We start from the raw sequence: 20,272 nt of genomic DNA, 5'->3' as shown, positions 1-20,272 counted from the left end.
GGCACTAAGGTGTTCACTTAGTTCCCCAAGGAAGTCAAAATGATTAAATATCTGCTACAAGTTGGGGGGGGGGATTCTAACAATTGTATTTATCTCTGATTAAAGTATATAAATCTAACATATTTAATGGACATAAGATAAAGTATGACAGATGTTTTAAATCTTTGTTTCAGTACAGGGGGTAATAAATAGTATTAAAATATTAATGACTAGGAAAGATCTACAGAGTTAGCAAGGGTTAAGACTTTATAATTAATGTGCAATATCTGAAGTCAAATTTATTCTTCCCATCCTGGTAATTTACAACTTAAACAAAAAACTAAACAAAAACAAAACACTATGGCTTTTGGTAAAACCTGGAAAGTGTTTTATGTTTGGCACCCCCTCCACTTTCTTTTCCTAAGAGTCAGGGGAAGTTAGTGTTAGAGTTTACATACTCAAGAGGGTCATTAGTGGTAGATTAGTGGTTCAAACTTTCAAGATTTAGTTTTAGAAAATACAACCTTTTATTTTGAGAACCTATAAATATCACAGGCACTGATTTTAAAATTATTAACTATACTCCAAAGACAGAGGTTACTATTGTTTGGGTTAAAAATTAATATTGGTGTTTCTGTTTTGAAGTTATGGATCATAATGGTATTTTGCTGAAGAAAAATGTTCGACACGAAATGACTGAAACACAGTATTACAGTGTCTGGAAGTTGTACATTAAGAGTCTTGATTTTTTACTTGGAGGGGGTGATTAGGCATTTTGGGGGAGGTTTCATCTGGATTATTTTGAGGAAAACAATGCTTGATTTCTATTTGTGAACAGATTGTCAATCCATGCTCATTTGGGAGGGCTATTTTAGAAATAGTTTCCACTTCAAGGGTCCAAAGCAGAACTCAAAGAATTTGAAACCTTGTTTCAATCATACCCAGGTAATCTTTAGTTTACTGATTTTGTTATGCAGCTTTCAGATACATTTAAAAACTCAAGAAATGTGGGCGGTTTTAAAGGATGACTTTGAACTCTTCCCTAAATCGACTTTAGCAGAATTCTTACTCTTCCTTCTCGATTTCAGCACATTCTAGCAATCAAAATAAAACCTAATCCATAGCTTACATGATTAAACACTTCAGGTTCAAAGAAAAAAGCTCAATAATGCGTATAGTAATGCTTATATAATGTGACTAGTAAAAATGCCAATTGCAGACTGGCTGCACCCAGATGCTATGAGCAATTCCTTTAAGGGAAGTAACTAAAGCAGAAAAGCCATTCCTTACTTTTGGTGACTGCATTAAAAAAACATTAGGACCTTCTAGTAGAACAAGAGTGGAAAAACAGTTTTCTTTCTGAGTGCTTAGGAAGGGGGACACACAGTTAAAATATTCACCAAAGGCACAAGTAGTCTAGCTACTAAATTCGGACCATAGAGTCTACCTACGCCCATATATGAACTTAAAGAAATGACAGCCAATATAGAAACTTCACTTCAAATGCCTTGAATTCAAAGCAATCGTTCAGTGCTTGTAACAGCTGTGTAAATTCTGTCTCATTCTTAAACCCTACAGTGCACGGCACTTGGCTGTTTCTCAACGAATCCTGGTCGAACTGGACGTTGGTAAACCTTCACCAGCTGTTGGCGTATTGAGTCAAGGGTTGATTGAGTAAAAGAATCTATCTAGCTCATCCGCTGCGGGAGGGCAGTACTGAATCAACCTTTGTAATCACCTACGTGCCTGGGCCGTGATTTGTAAGTGATCAAGTCTCTGGCGAGCCTGCACTGCTTCCGCTTGTGCAGTCATCTTCTTCCCCTCGCACTAAAACAATACCTTGGCCACCAGCCAAACTTTGAACAGCAAGCAACTCTGCTGTTTATGGCCTGGAATGGGTGCTACAACAATCAACCGAGGACGCGCCGACCCCTCCAGGAGGCCAAAAGGAAGAGAGGTGGCCCTGGCTTTAAAACACTCCTTTCCTCCGCCCCCTCCCTTTTGTCTCAGACACCAAAACAAACGAGCTGATACACGTGTCCCTATGACTCTTGTTTACTATCAAGACTGCGTTTTGAGCGTACCTCTGGGATATGTAGTTCAGTTAGCTCCTCCCCTCCGGTAATTTCCTCAACTAAAGAGCAAGGCTGAGACTACTAACCCACAATCCATTTCGAAAGCAAAGTTTGGCTCCCGTCCCCAGAGTCTCGGCAGCAATCCAATCCAAAGCGCTTTCTGTAGTGATTGACAAGTCACCTTCTCCAATAAATACAACAGAAAAGTCAATACATGCCCGCCCACCGAGACGGGCCACGGCACTACCCAATGGAAAAGCGGAACCTTAGAGTGGCAGTTCTCCAGACCAATTAAAGACGAAAGAGGTGGACGAAGGCTCAGCCCCCGGGGGCTTCAGGGGAGGGGGAAGACGAAGCTTGAAAGACTTGGTAATGGCGACGGGTTTGGTAAGTAGGAAAGTTTCGGCTGAGGAGTAAACGCTGCGCTGGGAGTCGCGGCGCGCACCAGGGAGGTGGGCGGCCGTCGGGGAACGCGCAGGCAAGCTGCTGACGACGCTGTCGCGACAGGCGGCCGACGTCCTGACTCTGTGTGGTCGCTGGGTTTCGGAGGGTTGGGGGTGGGTAAGGGAGGGGCTGGAGCATCGGGGCCGGGCAGCCACCGCTCGAGCAGCGACCCTTGGGACGCTGTGTACTGTATCCCCGGCGGGAAGCCCGCCGTCCGGGCGTTCCGGGAGCTCTCCGGGGCTGGACGGCCGCGGCGCCCTGCATTCGGAGCGGTGGGGGTGGCGGAGCTCGGGGCTCGGTCGCGCTCGCGGTGGGGGCTGGCGGGGAAAGGGCCGGGGTAGGGGAGGGGCCTGGCGTTCCGGAGGGCTCCGGAAAGTTTGAGTCGCCACTCCCAGCTGCGGGGCCAGGGGCTGACGCCGGCCGCGAGCCCAAGCGGGCTGGGGGCTCCAGAGAGGCGAAGCTGCCTCTGGGGCCCGGGCCGGGCGGGGGAGCTCGCGGAGCCGTCGGGCCCGGGGCTCATTGTTACGCAGTTCGAATGAATGGGCTCCGAGGCGCCTGCGCGGTGGGGCTGCGCCTAGGGGGAAAAACAAGCCTGGCGTCCAGGCTGTGGTCACATGATGGGGGGAGGGGAGAGGCGATGAATGGCGAAAGAGGTGGGGGTGGACTTGGCCAGCTCCGGGAGGCGCTGCTTGGCCTGACCCGGCGACGAGGCCCCGCGGGCGAGGCCGGGCTCCTCCCTCTGCAGGCAGATTTAAACAAAACAAAAAGGAGTTGGGGCGAAGCCGTGTTCTGTAGCCTCGCTCTAGCGTGCTCCTGGCGCTGAGCACTCGAGTTCAGTCTCTGGGACTTCTCAGCTGGAGTGGGACACATTTACTGGCACTTTGTACCTGCTGCTGGGACTCGGGAGGGCTTAAGGGAGCTTTGTCCTGTGGGGAGAGGGGTCCTAGAATGAGTTAGGGTTTAAGAATTAGAATGATTTTAACAATTATAAGTACTTACGTAGTTTTACTACAATACTGATTTCCAGCTGTAATTTTGTGTTTTGGTTCCGGTGTTTCACCCCTTCCTTGAATCTCACCTTTGTTAAACTAAGTATTTGGGAGAATTGAGTTACATTAAAAGGAAAGAAACTCAGACAAGTTTTGAGTTACCTTTAGGCTTTTGAAGAAGAAATTGATATTTAAACATTACTTCAACTCCACTAGTAAGTTTCGGAATCTTTTTAAATTTCATTTTATATTGTAGCTTCCGGTTTTGTTTCATAAACCTTGTTGCTCCTTCTCCCTGGGAAAGCTCATTCTTTGTTCCTTTCCTGACTGAAATAAAAGGATGCCGCCTCAGTGTCTTGTCATACGTTTTTCAGTTGTACTTGCAGACAGTTGGATCCACTCTTAAGCACTATACCATCAGACTGTCTACTGGGTTTTATCTTTACATTCTTCCTCTCCCGGAGTCCAGTGATGCAGGCATATGGTATGAACTTAGATTCTGGGCCTGAAGGCTCTTTGTGTGCATCACAATCTGGTCTGTGTGTGGGTCGGAAATAAAGATGTCAGTACTCTTTTTACTCAAGTCATCCTAAGTTCCTAACTATTAACTATGTTTTATGAGTTTTAATTTTCACATATATTCAAGAAGGGAAAACACACAAAAGGGACAAATACTTATATATACACATAATTAAGGGAATTTGAAACATTTTAGCTATAACTGCCCAAAGTCAGTAATTATTCCATGTATTTTCATATTTTGATCTTCATTTACTTTATTCCCAGTCATAATTCATATTACATTATGGAAGTTAGAAACTTTTCAGCTGTACCTGGTCTGTAATTGGAGCACTTGGGAGCATAGCAGAAGAATGGATTGTGACCTTGGCCACATACTGAGTTCCAGACCAGCCAGGGCAACTTGGGAAAAGAAAGTGAAATTTAAAATTGCCACTTTTTGAAGGAATCTTTTTACTTTTTTGGTTACTTAAGTGTGTGTGTATGCTTTAAGACAGATGGCAGTCTTGGATAAACTGCCTGTCCTGAAAATTCTGAATTCTCAGCCAGGCTGGCCTTGATTGAATTCCTGTCAGTCCTGCATTCTTAGCAATCATTGAAAATAAAAAGTCATTAATGCTGATATAGAAGTGCTGCCTTGCTTGTTTTGTATTTTGTTTTTTAGATGGTATCATCTCTCTGTAGCCCTAGGTGGCCTGTAACTCACTATATAGACCAGGCTGAACTGAACTTGGTGATCTTCCTGTCTCTGCTGAGTGCTAAGGTTAAGTATGCCACCATTTCTAAACAAAATAAGAAAGAAAGAAATCTTGAAGTCATTTTATAAAAGCATGAAATTGTCAAACTATTTCCTTAATTATAGTCCTAATCATTTTCATATTATTTCAATAACCTATGAAACTGCTGTTTTTCCTGTTAGTGTTCTGCCTTCTTGTCTGCAGTATATGCTTGCAGTACCCAAGGAGGCCAGAAGAGGTAGTGGGAGCTACCAACTGAAACTGTAGCTAACAGGATATTTGTTAGCTCATGTGGGTGCTGGGAGTTGAACCTGGGGCTCCTGAAAGAGGAATTTACTATCCCTCGAATCTTCAGAATGACTTGCCTTAGATATTACTTGAATTAACAGTACTGTTCATGGAAAGTTACAGTCTGTATTAGTGTTTCATTTTGACTGAACATGAAAATTTCCTTAGAGATATGATTTGTAATGTTCAGCAAAGGAGGATATGAGATGTATTTTTTAATACCTGTAACAATTTTGTGGAGTGGATAAGTTTTAGTTTTATTGATAATAAGGAACTAGGTATCAGTGGTTAGAATTTTCCAAAGCACAAGGGTGGTGCTAAGCAGTAAGCTAAAGTGGTGTAGTTTACCAAACCCACAGTGTGGCTTCTTGTTTTCATTTTTTAGCTCAGTGGCAAGCTAGAGTAGCAGAAACACTTGTCAAAGAAGAAACATTTAAAATATGTGAAGGTATTCTAAAAGAATTGCAGTAAAGTCTCCTGATTGCTTTTGATATGGAAAGTTGAATTTAACATTTATGTAATACTGTTAAATATCAAGTAATATTTGATAGTTTTAGTGCCTTTTGTAGCTTGTAACTCATTGTGAATACTTCAGTTCCTCTTGTCAGAGTTACATATTTATTGTACATGGCCTTCTCTTCACCTCCTCTTTGAAAACAATTTAAACAGTAGTCTCAATGGCATATGGAAGTACGTGGAGGTCCAAGAGGGCCTTTCACAAAGTTGGCAAGGATCACTGAACAGATGTAGGAATTTAGAAAATAAACTTTTTGTGTGTTTGCTTTTTAGACACGGTTTGTCTGTGGAGCTCTGGTAATGTTGATGGAACTAACTCTGTAGACCAGGCTGTCCTTGAACTTGGAGATCCACCTGCCTCTGCCAGGACCAAAGGCATGCACACCACCCCCTAGCCTAGAAACTCTTAAAAGACAGAATCTAACATATTTAGAGCTAAATGCTTATTTAATTTTTTTCTTCATTTCTTTAGAAGAAAAATGGTCCCACATAGTGGTCAGAATCCTGCTTTTCTCGTTCATAATGTTCAGAAGGCTGTTCTGAGTAACTGAGGTGGAAGGAAGTGTGTGGCAGTGCTCTGGAGGCAAGCAGGCAGATGTTTAAAAACCCTTTCTCTGTTCTGAAAGTTTATAGCAAAACATTAAATTTAGAATTCTTGAACATGGAATTTTACGTACAACTAGAGAGCTGAACCTTTGAAAATTATTGACTTAATGAAGAATTGACAAGTGCATATTTAACTTAGATACAGGGCAAGTCCTGTTGCATGTTCTAATACCAAAGTAGTTTGTACAGCACGAATGAACAGTAGTGTGAGCCCTATCAGGAAGTGTTTATCAGAACACTATCAGTTGCTGTCACCTCTGTGGGGTTGTTTTTGAGGAAAGACTGAAGTGTACTTTTATGTTTTCTGAAGACATGGATTGTAAGGAGACACTTTGTACACGTGTGTTACACTAGCCCTACCTGTGCGATAAGCAGCACTGTGACTATGAAGATAAATTACTGGTCACAGAAGAGTAAAGCATGAGCCCTTTACAGGAAATAAAAACCTTAAAAATCAAAACTGTATAAAAAACAAAAAAAAAAATGACATAGAACATAAAATTAAAACCCTTTATTTTAGCAAAACCTTAGCCAAAATCAGTTTTACCATAAGTAGTAGGAAGTGCATAATGTGTCCAAAAATAGTAGTCACTTGACCTGTTAATTGTAGGTAGTTCTGCTTTAAATTAAAGTTAGGAGTTCCCTTCTACAGTTATGTTGTGATAAGATAAATAGGGCAAGTACTGAAATTCTGAATGGTAGAAATTCTAAGTTAGTATATTGAACATGATGAATGGTCAGCACTACAGCCTGTTGAATGGGAGAGGGGAAGACCTAGTTTGGTGACAAAACTGAAGCCCCTCTGCAGGGGGAGAGAAAATGACAGCTCCAGGCATGATCCTGTGGACTCTGAAAATGATGGTAAAGTGAGGGGGTTTCCAAGTGCAGTGTTCGGAACATAGTATATATGTTCAGAAGGGTTTGAAATTAAGAAGATTGAATTATGTTCTTTAAACCATTCAGTAGATCTCTGTAGGATAAATTAAAATCTGTGTGATCCAAACTGAGTATTAGCTGTTTGAGAGAACTTGGAAAGAATGACTAGTTCCTGTGTCTTAGGAGTTACTAGATAAGGAGTTTGCATTGTTAGAACTGCTGCCTTTTACAAGAGCCTGCAAAGGAATCTGGAAGCAGTTGGCTGAGACAGAAATTGAGGATGAGTGCTCTTTAAACCTAACAACCTGCTTGTGTCACACACCTTGTCTATTCACATAGTGTTTCTGTGTGGTCTGTAAAGGTTGAAAGAAGTTGTTTGTAGTTTCATCATCAGATCTCAGGTCGACAAATCATCAGTGGCTTCCTGTTGTCTGCTAATTGTTAATAATACCAACCATTCCATATTGAAGATGTGATTTGTATTAGTTTGAAGTATTTTTTTATTTCTGAGTTTTTATGACAACCTTTGAACTATATACTTTTAATTCCATTTTACAAACAAGGCAAAATATTAAAATGGATTGTTTAGATTTTTAGCCTATTGACAAACCTGGCTTATAAACCCTTGTCTCTTCTTTCATTTCCTTATATTAGGATTAAGACTCACTCTGCCTTACTTTACCAGCCTTAGTATCCATAAGCACACAGTGCCAAGGCTGTCATATATCCTGGTGATACTGGTTTCTCTGTTCTCCTGACATCATCCAGTAGCACTTTACCAGATCTGTTTACTGATGTGAGTGTTTTCTTGTTGGGAGTCTACCTTTTCCCTATTGACAGCTAAGCCTTATTCTATACTCTAAAGCTTATTCCACTAAAGCTTAGGTTCCTTGGTGTTCTCGTTAACTGTTCATTGTTGCAGCTAGTGTATAATAAAACGGAAGTGATGTTCTTGTGCCGAGGTCTGAACCCTAGTCAGACATAACAGGCAGGTGGTATACCATTGGCTCTACATTAACCCATCTTGTTAACAATAATTTTTTTAATCCCAGCAATTTTTAGCTCATCATACTTGGGTTTTTTCAAAACAAAACATTAAACAGGTTTTTGGTACAAACAAATCATTTCCTCAGGAGAGGGACTTTGGCTTCATTTGTTATTAGCATATGTGTGACTGTGTTGCAGAGTTGAGTAAAAATCACTGATTAAATTGGCTCAGTGTGTCAAGAACTAGTAGAGAAAGACACAGAAAGCATGGTTTTAATAGTTGAGAAGTCAAATTTAATCTGCCCATCCCTTTTATGGGAAATTACATCCAATGGTGTTGGTGTAATTGTGGGCTAAGACTGATGAACTAGAGTGTTGTAGTAATCCAGAAAAACCAAAAACGTTTTCTGAAATACTTGAGACTTTCAGATAAACCCGTAAGTACCCAAGGTGACAGATAGCATGCCCTGTCTCTGCTCCAGGGTTTGGAGGCCTGTCAGATTTCCTGGGAAGAAGCTGCCCAAACTAGAGAGCTGTATGGCTATCAGCTGCTGATTGCTTTCAGTGACTAGTTTATTGAAGAAATAAACAACCCCCACATGTTCTTACCGTTGTACAATCTTGGGCTTGTAAAATTTTTAAACTTTTTCATTTATCTTAAGGACTGTTCAGATAAAGTAAGGAAGGTTTTATAGAGGTGAATTTGATACTGACTTAGCCACAAGTTCAGTCCCTTGGTTCATAAAGTGAAATAAACTGTAAGCTGAAATCTTTATCACCAATGTGATTTAAAATTTTGAGTTTCTTTGGAAGAAAAGGAATTTTTAGTGGCATTGGTTTAATTTGAAGATACTTTTAGTAATCATTTGGCTAAATTTACTGTAGTTTTTCTTTAGTGCAACTTTCTGGGAATAATAATCAATATAGAATGCCCCCTACTCCCTTTTATTTTGGAGACAAGGCTTCTCTGTGTAAACGCTGACTGCTCTGGAGTTCTGTAGACCAGGCTGGCCTTGAACTCAGAGATCCACCTGCTGCTGTTTTCCTTAATGTTGAGACAGAAGGTATGTGCTACCATGCCTGGCTTAAAATGACTTTTTTTTTCATGGCTAAGACCCAAATCTCCTGAAGAAAGTTTAAAAGCATTCTAATTTTTTTGTGAGAAATATAATATTACTATGTAGCCATTGTAAGAATCAGAAACTCTTAAATATTCACAGAGAATATAATTTTAAGGATCTTAAAATCGCTCAATTTCAGAATATGAGGAAGCAAAGTGCTGAACAATAAATAAATACTTTAAAAACAGAAAAATCAGATTATTCCTTGGAGTTTGTTTCTTTGTGTTTTTTTTTTTTTTGTTTTTTTTTGTTTTTTTGTTTTTTCTTTTTTTAAAGACAGAGTCTCACTAGGTATACGTGGTTGGCCTGGAATTTGTTATGTAAACTATACTGACCTTGAACTCAGAAATCTGCCTCTGCCCATTGAGTTTTAGAATTAAAGGTGTGTACCACTATCCCCAGATCCTTTAGTCTAATTACTTTAGGAAAGTTGGTTGGGCTTAATTTTTCTTTGATTTCTGAAATCTGAATTACTAGTCTTAGTATAAGTATCTAAAGAGAGAGTTACTAGTTCATAAAAATGAAAGCATTTATATATAATTTTGCTGCTATCTATTAAGGGGAAAGATTCTAAATTAACAATGTGTATGATTCAATTTAGCACAGTTGTGCAGTTGTCCTGGAGGAGTTGAGCAAAATAAAGTGGCAATGTGTGATTGACTTGAAGTGCAGCATAGTGCTGACCCACTGACTGACTTTATATTTGTACCCTTCACGTCACGTGACACTGTCTTTCTCTCATTTCAAGTCGGAGCACCATAACATGGTGTGGGAAGTGAAGACAAACCAGATGCCCAATGCAGTACAGAAACTCCTGCTGGTAATGGACAAGAGGGCTTCAGGAATGAGTGACTCACTGGAGCTGCTGCAGTGTAATGAGAATTTGCCATCCTCTCCAGGATACAACTCCTGTGATGAGCACATGGAGCTTGGTAAGCCAAATGAAAGGTTATAAAAGCCTCACTTAGCCTGTCTACCTAAAAAAATGTGTAAAGAGTTTGTGTAATAGGAACTTTAACCTTCTGAGTGTGTGTAGGTGTAGCATGTGTACGCATGTCCACACACTGGCCCACATGTGGAGCCAGCGGTCTGTGTTGGATCTTCTGTCACTTCCCACCTTACTCTTTGTTTCCTCAGTGGATTTAAGAGCCCACCAGTTAGTTGAGTGACACTGGCCAGCTAGCAGGATCCTCCAGAGTGCTCTCGTCTCGTCTCACCGTCCCAGACCCCCTCAGTTGCTGACAGGTCTTGAGTCCTCATGCTGTTTGTTCAGCACCCAAGAGGAAGTCCCTCCTTTTAGAATATAACTGAAAACTGAGCTACCTGGGTACTCATAGAGGTTTAAAGTTTGTTGAAGTAAATAGTTTTGTGTATCAAGAGCAAACTACTACATGCTTTGTTTTGAAGACTGTTCCATGTGACTTTACACCTTCTTAGTGAGCTCTCTCACCCCATGGTTGTTTGTTGGTCTGCTATGGAAATGACAATACCCATAAAATTTGAGGATCAGACATTCACAGTGATTATTTCTGAGGAGCTACTCCAAGGAGATATTTGTTAGAATGTTTAGGTTGTACTGCTTGTATGTGCTGGCCTAGAGTAGAGTTAATGAGGGCCTTTGGCTTGCTGCTCAGCTTTTCACCCTGTTAAGAGAAACTGAGGGTGCGGCCCATGACTACCTTGGCTTTACAGACATTGGTGGTACTGTGTGGTTTGGAATTTGGAGGTCCTGAAGGTCTCAGGACCTACTGTGTAACTTGAGGAGTTGTTACTATTGAGTAAGGAGCAATGCTTTTGGCAATGGCTGATTGACCTTGTTACATCACTTGCCCAGAGGAAATCAGACCAAGGAGCTTGCCCCACCTATTCGTGGTTTCATTTAAAAAGTAGTTTATTTTCTGAATCTGAAAAGCAGAAACTTTTTGTAATAAAGAAATAATGCATTTAAATGCAGGGTGTTGGTAAGGGAAATAGTTACAGCAGCCTGAAGACTGGAATTTAGTTGGTGTGCTTTATATGTAACTCCTTTTTTCAGTGAAACGGACACTGTATAGTCAGTGTTAAGAATTAATGGATAACCTGAGTTACTACTTTAAACAAGATACTTTAGTTTTAGGGGTTTATTCTAGAATAGTTTATGGGGATACGTAGTTGAGTAGGAGAGGTTTGGAGCTGTTTGAGGGTTTGTTTTTTCTTATTTGATACTTTTTTGTATTTTCCATTATCTCTGGAAAGAAAGCATAGAATAGTGACATTAAAAACATGGTCGCTACTACATAGCACAAAGCAAAATAATTAGTGTTCACAGAGATAGTACAGAGCATTTGTTACTCTAGAAGATACAGCTTAAAAATATTTTGAGATTAGATTTTACTTTTTCAGTAGAAGATCCAAAGGAGGTGATGGCACAACTTTATAAGAAATTTTATTAGTGATATTTCTAAGTAATTTTTAAAGTTTTTCTTTTTATTTTGTCTTATGTGTATGGGTGTTTTGCCTAAATATATGTCTGTGAATCATAATGGGTACTTGGTGCCTACAGAAACTACAAGAGGATATTAGATCTGGAATACAGACTGTTCTTACCTTCCAAGTGGATGCTGGGAATTGAACCTGGGTCCTCCCGAAGAGCTGCCAGTTCTCTTAAGTGCTGAGTCATCTCCCCAGCCCTTAGAAGAGTTTTTCCTGATTTGCATATTTAAGGGACTCTGCAGATCTGTAGAGAGCATGTGGATGTGTGTGAGTGCTTTTTCCAGGGGATTTCTGTTACTTTTGTTGATTTGTTTGTTTTTGTTTATTGTATTTTCTCCTTTTGAGGCAGGGTCTCTATTGTTGTCCTGATTGTCCTAACTGCAGAGCAGGCTGGCCTGGAACTCAGAGATACACCTGCCTCAGCCTCTTGAGTACTGGGATTAAAGAGAACATTACTATGCCTGGTTGTTTGTTTGTTTTTTTAAAGGCCTGTGAGATTCCTCCCATCTCCCCACCTCAGCTTTTAAAGAATTTCACAATTTTTGAGTAGGTCCCTAATTTTTCCTTCAGGGAGTTAGGTTCTGTGATATACCTTGGGGATAATGCACTGGGGAAAGTTAGCATTAAATAGAACAGAATTGGGAATACTGTCTTACGCTGTTTTGATCTAGGGTCTTACTGTGTTGTCAGACTGGCATTAAATTTAGCCACAGTTTTTCTATATCAGCTTCTCAAATACTGGTTTACAGGCCTGCATCAACAAGTCCAACTAAATTTAAAAAACTGAAAAAAGACTTAATAGAATCCATTTTCTTTGTTGTTTTGAGTCAGGGTTTTGTTATAAAGCCCATGCTGGCTACAGACTTGGGGTCCATCAGTCTGAACTTCCAAATACTGGAGTTTTAATCCTGTATCATGGTACCGAACTTATAAAAAGTATTTGTATTAAGTAGTACTACCTAAAACTTGATAGCATGCTCTCCGGACTCACTGTTAGAAGTTGCCTTCAATATTGCAGTTACTTGTTTTACAGGTCAGTAACCTTTATATGTAACTATGTATACATGAAATGCCCCTTTCTTCACTAATCTGTTAATGTAGGAGCATATCACTGGTATATAGATCATTCCCAGATGAGGTATAGAAAACAAACTGAACCTTGTTTTTATTATGTGTTCAGGCAGTGAGCCATTACTTTACTTATGTCACATTGTTTTTACCCTGCAGGCTTTCTACATCCAAATGGACAGGTATTGCTTAAATTGAAAATCTTTTCTGTCAACAAATGACTGATTTTAATTTTGAACTTATTTTCCTTGAAAATTAGTTGAATATGTGTATTTCTAACTGAAGTTACTGTATTATTATTTATTATTATAATATTTTTTAAAAATAATCTTGGGCTTACTTCCAGATGACCTTCCTGAACTTCAGGCTGTTCAAAGTGACCCTACCCAGTCTGCCATATACCAGCTAAGTTCAGATGTATCTCATCAAGAGTATCCAAGACCGTCTTGGAGCCAGAATACCTCAGACATACCGGAAAATGCTCACCGTGAAGATGAGGTGGACTGGCTAACAGAGTTAGCAAATATTGCCACTAGTCCACAGAGTCCACTTATGCAGTGCTCGTTTTATAACAGGTTAGGAACATTGACTGCTTGTGTTCTCAAACTTGCATCTTTATGGCCAGCAAGATAGCTCAGTGATTTCATGCATGCTGTGGTGCTTGTGCATAGACACACAAATGGAAAAGAAATTTCAACTTAATGTCAAAAAGTTACTGTTTTTAAATCTTGCTATTTTACAATAATGGTATTAGCTATTTAGTTACTGGAATTATATGTTTATAATTATCAAAGATGATTTCATCATTTTGAAAATCAAATAATGCTATGAGAAAAAAATCACATAGAAATACTTGTGTTTAAAAGTCAAAAAATTAGTGTAAGAAATATATTTTTATAAGCTTTTAGAAATAAGAATTTGTTTAAAGAACATAGTTAAACTCTACATTTTAAGCTTTTTTCAACTGCACATTGTTTCATTCTGTTCTATAGCTGTTTTTCCATTGTGTGTATAACCTTGTTTAATCTTTCCTAATCTTAAAGTAGGAGCTGGATATACGGCTCTGGTTAAGAGCACTTTTTTCAGAGAACCCAGGTTTGATTCCTAGCACCGACATGGTAGTTTACAGCCATCCCTCTTCTAATTCCAGTTCCAGGGATCTGATGCCCTCTTCTGATCTGCTTGGGCACCAGGCACGCACATGGTGCGCTGACTGACAGACATTGGAGCAAAACACTAACAAACATAATGGAAATAAATCTAAAAATTGAAGGAAAAAAGCCCTTAAAGTAGACTCCCAGTAATAAAATCACTTCATATATCTAGACCAAAGGTCAAGAAAAATGGGTTAATCTGCAGTGAAACTATGGAAAATCCCAGTTGCTATTCTTAGGGAGACTTAAGTGGGTATCATTTTACTCAATATGGCAGCTTGGAGAAGTGCCCCTGTTCTCACTCTATTGGAAGAATTAGATTAGGATGTGTTAGCCATGTGGAACTCTGGACTCTAGTCCCCAGTTGTGCAGTGTGGTGCTACAGCGTGATACGGATCTGAAAGCCTAGTTGTCTTGCAGCCTTTACGGTGCGCTTTGTCTGTTTTGCAGATTGGTCTTGATAGAGCATTTCTGAGTATTATTTCCTCTATATTCCTATTTTTCACAGTAATCTGTTTAACTTAAGGCATTTTGCATGCTAGGAAAGAACTTTACTATTAAGCTGCATCCTGGCTCCTTTACTACAATCATACATAAAAAACAAATACAAAACCCTGATTTTAAGTATTGCCCTTCCTTCATTTTCACATTGAAGTGACAGTTTATAGACGGGCTGAGGCACTGCTCAGTAGAAGAGTGTTTACTGAACATGTGCAAGATAAAAACCTGAGTTTTATTTGCAGTTCTGCAGAGAAGGGAAGTAGGAGAGGCTCATGGGAAGTAAGTAAACCAAGAAGAGAATGATTATAAATGTAGATGGAAGTTAAGGGACTGTTGCCCTGGGGATGCAGTTTTACCCTGGAGGTGTTTTCTGTGCTAAGCCCCAGAGTCATCCTGCTTTCTTTCCTGTTCCCATCATTGTTAATGACGACCTTGCAGGTGTTAAGTATGCAAGCTATATTGGAGGTTGGTGTCTGCAGTGTCTGAACTTAGTATGTTCTTGGATCCCTCTGTGCTTGAAGGAGCACTGCTCAGTAGAGAGCCAAGGAGAGGGAGGAGAAGGTGTGGAAGGGATCCTGGGGGAAAGTGACTATTCACATGCTTGTGTGTAGTTGCTTTTCAACAAGTTTGTATTAGAACACAAAAAATAGAAGCAGGCTGTTTTCTGTTAGTAGTTTTACTTAAGGCAGTTCATGTCTGCCCAGTGATACATAGGCAGACAGTTTAGCACTGTTGAGTTTGCTGAGTGTAAGAAGTAAGTGGGTAGTTACTTCATAATAATATGTGTACTTACCTGTATTGGGATAAAAGAGATGGAAATCAGGTGTAGTGTACATGCAAGGAATCTCTGACATTGGGGCAGGAAAATCCCGAGTTCCTTGCCACTTTTAATTTTTAAAAAGTTTAAGAAAATGTGATGAATCTTCGATAAGAAAGAACACTTTAGCATATGCCAATGAGTTTATATGTAAGGAGGGCTAATGACAAGCTCAAGGGACAGCTTTCTGTCTTACTAGTGCCTTCTATAGTTGCCTCATGTGGAACAGCATAAGAGAAAAGACGTTCTTTACGGACCGACCTACACTGATAGTAAAAACTGCTTTATTTTAGATCATCTCCTGTACACATCATAGCTACTAGCAAAAGTTTACATTCCTATGCACGCCCACCACCAGTGTCCTCTTCTTCAAAGAGTGGGCCAGCCTTCCCTCATGACCACTGGAAGGAAGAAACACCAGGAAGACATGAAAGGGTGAGTTTATTCATTAAATCCAGCTTCTACAAAGTTTATATAATGGTTGACAACATTACCTTTTCCCTATTTGAGAAATTCTTTTGAAGAACATACAGATGGACAAAAATATTTCATTGTTTATTAATATGCATTTGATTTCTGGATTTCTATTTTTAAGAAAGTTTGTTACAAATGACAGTATTTAAAACTTCAAAAAGAAAAAAAATCCTTCAGTGTTGAAAGCTTACTTTCCTTAAGCTTACAGTTAAGTTATATTTGAAAGCTTGAGTTTAAAAGAGGTATTAAAATCTTTAAGAAAACAAAAGTTCTCTGTTTTCTCTCTGTAGGCAAACAGTGAGTCAGAATCAGGCATTTTCTGCATGTCCTCCCTGTCAGATGATGATGACCTGGGCTGGTGCAATTCCTGGCCATCAACCATTTGGCATTGCTTTCTGAAAGGTAAAGAAATACTTAAATGTTTTGCAGCTGCCTTGGGTAGCACACTAGGCATGCTATCTATCTGATCTCTTCTTTCTAATTCAACTTCAGGCACACGACTGTGCTTCCATAAGGAAAGCAAAAAGGAATGGCAAGATGTCGAAGACTTTGCTAGAGCCTCCAGCTGTGATAATGAGGAAGAGATCCAAATGGACACTCACAAGGTTCATTTAAAATCCTTGTAAAGAATTTCAAACTGGTCCACCTTCAGGGTAATCAAGAGGAGCCCTCTCTCTACTTGCATTGCTGTTTAAGTGGCATTGCATTCTGGGTAGGGAGTGTGAGTGCTCCCGCCCAGTGTGGCGGTAGAGCGATGACTGAGCAGTACTTCCCAGTTATGCTTTATGATGGCATCTGTTACGGGCAGCTTTATGCTTTAAACACTCTTGATCTGGAAAACCAAACTGCCTTAAAGACAAATAGTAAACTGATTAAAGCCATAGGTTCTTAGGTGTATAATGCAGTTCATTTCCTCTGGTTAATTGGGAATTTGTTGTTAACTTTTTAAATGACCCCAGGAAACTACCATTTTTCTACATGTATAAGTAAAAACAGTGGTAAGCAACATTAGAATAACTATCTGTTGACAACATTTTACTTTTAAGACTTAATTTCTCTATCTTTGTTGCAGGCAAAAATAAAGGAATGAATAAATAAACAAAATGGGAGAATATAAAATAGCAATTCCTTTTGGAGCTTACTGTCTCCTCTTGAGTTTCTTGAGAAAAGTCTTCCTTTGACTATGTTGAGCATGGTGTTCTCACCTTGATGTTACTCTTCACACAGTAAAGTGTGAAGTCTGATTTTGCTTCTACTTTCTAAGAAAATTGTCTCCTAGGTTTGAAATCTGCAACATTTGCTACATTTGTATTAGTTCCTGACATTGTCTTTCCTTAGTTGGCACAGCAGCAGTACCCTGGTTCCCAGTCTTTTGCCAATTGCTGGCAGCCCTGAGTGTCGTCCTCCTTACAGCTCTAGTGCCTGAAACACTAACCGCACCCCAGGCATCCTCTTTGTAGATAGCTTCTGAGTTCAGTGTGTACTCCAGCAAGTCTCCTGTAACTGACTTTCACTGTCTGGGCCTTGGAGTCCTGATAGATTAATGTGAAATCAGATTAAAATCTTAGTAGCTTTAAGAAATAACAGCTAAATTTTTTAAAAGATTTATTTTATATGCATTGCAGTTTTGTCTGTGGTGAGGGTGTCAGATCCTCTGGAATGGAGTTAGACCATGTGGGTGCTGGAAATTGAGCAGAGATTCTCTGGAAGAGCAGCTGTACTCAGCTGTGAAGCCTGCTCTCCAGTCCTAGAAGACTGATTGTGATCATTTGTTAATCTGCCCTTTGTTTTCCAACTACCTTAGATATCACCAATGAGTCATGATGAGATTTTCTCACTCAGCTTAGTATGACTTGGGCTACATTCATCTCATTCTTTTTAATTTCCACCTATTCCTTTAAATATCCCTTTAAGTTAAAATGCCTTTAAAATATTTTTGCTGACTACATTTAAAACCATGAAACTGTTTTTCATTATGTTCCTTTTTCTCCCTTCATATTCAGTTTACTTTTTCATAAGGATTCACAGCATACTTACCTCATTATTTGTTGATCCCCTAGTATATGGTTGGTTGCTGTAGCTGGCAATCATGTGTCTTTTTCTATGAATGCAAGGGTAAACACTGTTGTTTTTTTTTTTTTTTTTTCTTTTTATCTTGTTCATGTGTTCTACAAGCCCACCACCTGACATTTAATACTAAGTAAATATGAATTTAAATTCCATCTGGTTCATCTCCTCATTAATTGTGGACTCAAGATGTATTCAAAAGGGTATCTCATCACCTCACATAGTTCAAATATAGGAGTGGAGGGGCAGCTAGAGTAGTTGCTTCTTTTGCAGAACACCTGGACATCAGATACAAGTAAACCTTTAAAAAAATACGAGTCCCCTTTTGCATCATCATGATCTTAACATTGACAACTACATTAATAAGAATGCTTGCATTGACTTCCCAACATCTTTTAAGTGAAATTTAATTACTCTGCCTGTGTTGCCCTCTACTAACTGGCCCATTTTTAGCCTTATTTGTGTAAAGCTGAATTTACCTTCTTTTCCTTTTTTTTTTTTTTTGTTTTTGTTTTTAAGCAAATTCTTAGCACTACACAAAAAAGTTTTTATATGCAACTATTCTTAGTACAGGCATTTTCTTTTTCTAAATTCAATCTGTCTTTTCCATCTCATTTCAAATGAAATTGAAAGTGCTCCTTAGTCTATCTTAGAATTAGTCTTTATTAAATTTCATATTACTTATATTTGGGTTAAAATGTATATTCCAGTCTGACGTGTATTCTGTGGTCTTTTATATGTGTGTGTTTCTTTACTGCTTGGTTGAAAGTACTTTAAAGTTGGAGATACTGACTAAATTTACCTTTTCCAATCAGGACATAGTGGGAGTTTCACTGTGTCGAATTGAACATTTCCAGTTTATTTAGTCGTGCGTATGTTTTCAGGGCTATGGTTCTGATGGTCTAAAGTTGTTATCCCATGAAGAGAGTGTGTCATTTGGTGAGTCTGTACTGAAGTTGACATTTGATCCTGGTACAGTAGAAGATGGCTTGCTTACCGTGGAGTGCAAGCTGGACCACCCTTTCTATGTTAAAAATAAAGGTAGGGCTTCAACTGAATTTATACAAACTTTACTGTTATTTTCAGGTGTGTACATGTTTTGCCTGCATGGATATCACATCCTTTGGTACTTTAGTTCTCAGCTGGTTGTGAACTGTCAAGTGAACCCCAGATTTCTTGAAAACCAGCCAGAGCTCTTAACTGCTGAGCCATCTTTAGCCATCTTTAGCTAAAACTTTACATTTTTGTAGCTTTAAAAAAATACTGAAAATTACAAACAAAAAACTATCATTGTTTCTAATTATATTTAATAGTGTTTATGTGTCTTAGTCATACTCAGAAAAACTGTCCTGTGTGTATGAGAAATGTCATTCATGTAGCATATTATAAGCTCTCAGGTATGTGAGGAGTAGTAGACTTGGAAGTCACGTTTCTGTTTGGAGTCACCAAGTAGGCTATTAAACCAGAGTTGCTCTTTGGAGCTTTATTACAGGAATACTGTGTTAACCAAGATTTAGGAATTCATAGACCATTTCATATTACTTAACTTTTTTTGCAGATGTTTAAAAGTTAGTATTTGATAGAGGTTTATAAATAAAATACTTAATTAAATTAGTTGTGGGAACTTTTACATAGCTGAAACAAAGTGCTTAATTTAGTAATGGTTTTATTTGAAAGTGAGAGACTTGCTGTGTCAGACTTAAGTAGACTTGTTCTTTGAACATGTGTTTTCTAAAGGGTGCTGTGTGTCATTCCTCACCTTCATCTGTTGTTGACTCTAGGTTGGTCATCATTTTATCCGAGCTTGACTGTGGTGCAGCATGGCATTCCGTGTTGTGAAATCCATATTGGTGACGTATGTCTACCTCCTGGACACCCTGATGCCATTAATTTTGATGATTCAGGTGTTTTTGATACATTTAAAAGGTAATGGTGCATTTCTTTCCTGTTAAAGTTTATTCCTTAGTGATTACTGAGACATAACTGAAGCCAAAGTTTAAAGGGTGGAAGAATTTTAAAGAGGTGAAGAATCAGCCCATTGCTATGCAGAATGCCCATCCCCAGAACCCTGTGATTGATAGGTAGGTGGGTGTAGTGTCCTGTCTGTAATTCCAGCAGAAGGAACAAGGAGGCAAGGGCCCTGAACTGGTCAATTTAGAAGGTCCAATTGAGAGAAGATAGAGAGCAATTGAGAAAGACTCTTCCCTACCCACTGAACCATCTTGCTGGCTCAAGAAGTAAATTCTTGTAAATGAGTATAAAATTATGTAAATAACTTTGTAACTGAATTGTTCACAGGCCATTATCTGCATTGCTAAACTGGATTTTACTGGACAGACCTACGAGACACAAATGCAATTTATGTTCATGTCACAGTTTATGTTGGCAAAAGGATATGAAGAAAGTCAGGAAAGGGAAAACCCCAGAAGAAGTAACAATCCCTACTGTTTGGAGTCCTCACTCAGCCTCAGCATACCTTATGCTTCCAGGAATAAATAATACAAAACATGAAATGTTTTTGCCAGAGAAGTTTGTTAGACTCTCATGACATAAGTTTTTTTATTGAGAGACTGGCCAAATAA

General features: G+C 39.2%; 1 protein-coding gene and 1 pseudogene across 2 annotated transcripts in view; both read left to right on the top strand.

Moving 5' to 3' along the window:
* Positions 1-20,272, top strand: part of LOC308419540 (actin, cytoplasmic 2-like) — a 1,056,985-nt pseudogene that overhangs the window by 265,491 nt on the left and 771,222 nt on the right. The gene's annotated exons all lie outside the window — the stretch shown is intronic.
* Positions 2,384-20,272, top strand: part of HBP1 (HMG-box transcription factor 1) — a 28,106-nt gene continuing 10,217 nt past the window's right edge. Inside the window, exons 1-8 of the mRNA XM_080915323.1 lie at positions 2,384-2,441; positions 9,886-10,069; positions 13,024-13,252; positions 15,443-15,584; positions 15,914-16,025; positions 16,116-16,228; positions 18,575-18,731; positions 19,472-19,616. Coding sequence (XP_080771449.1) covers positions 2,427-2,441; positions 9,886-10,069; positions 13,024-13,252; positions 15,443-15,584; positions 15,914-16,025; positions 16,116-16,228; positions 18,575-18,731; positions 19,472-19,616 — 1,097 coding nt within the window. The 5' untranslated portion in view covers positions 2,384-2,426. The remainder of the gene's footprint in view (positions 2,442-9,885; positions 10,070-13,023; positions 13,253-15,442; positions 15,585-15,913; positions 16,026-16,115; positions 16,229-18,574; positions 18,732-19,471; positions 19,617-20,272) is intronic.

This window comes from Micromys minutus (genome assembly GCF_963924665.1).
Source record: "Micromys minutus genome assembly, chromosome: 1".
Classification (NCBI taxonomy): domain Eukaryota; kingdom Metazoa; phylum Chordata; class Mammalia; order Rodentia; family Muridae; genus Micromys; species Micromys minutus.
The sequence above is the reverse complement of the archived record's forward strand: the minus strand, read 5'-3'. Positions and strand labels throughout refer to the sequence as shown.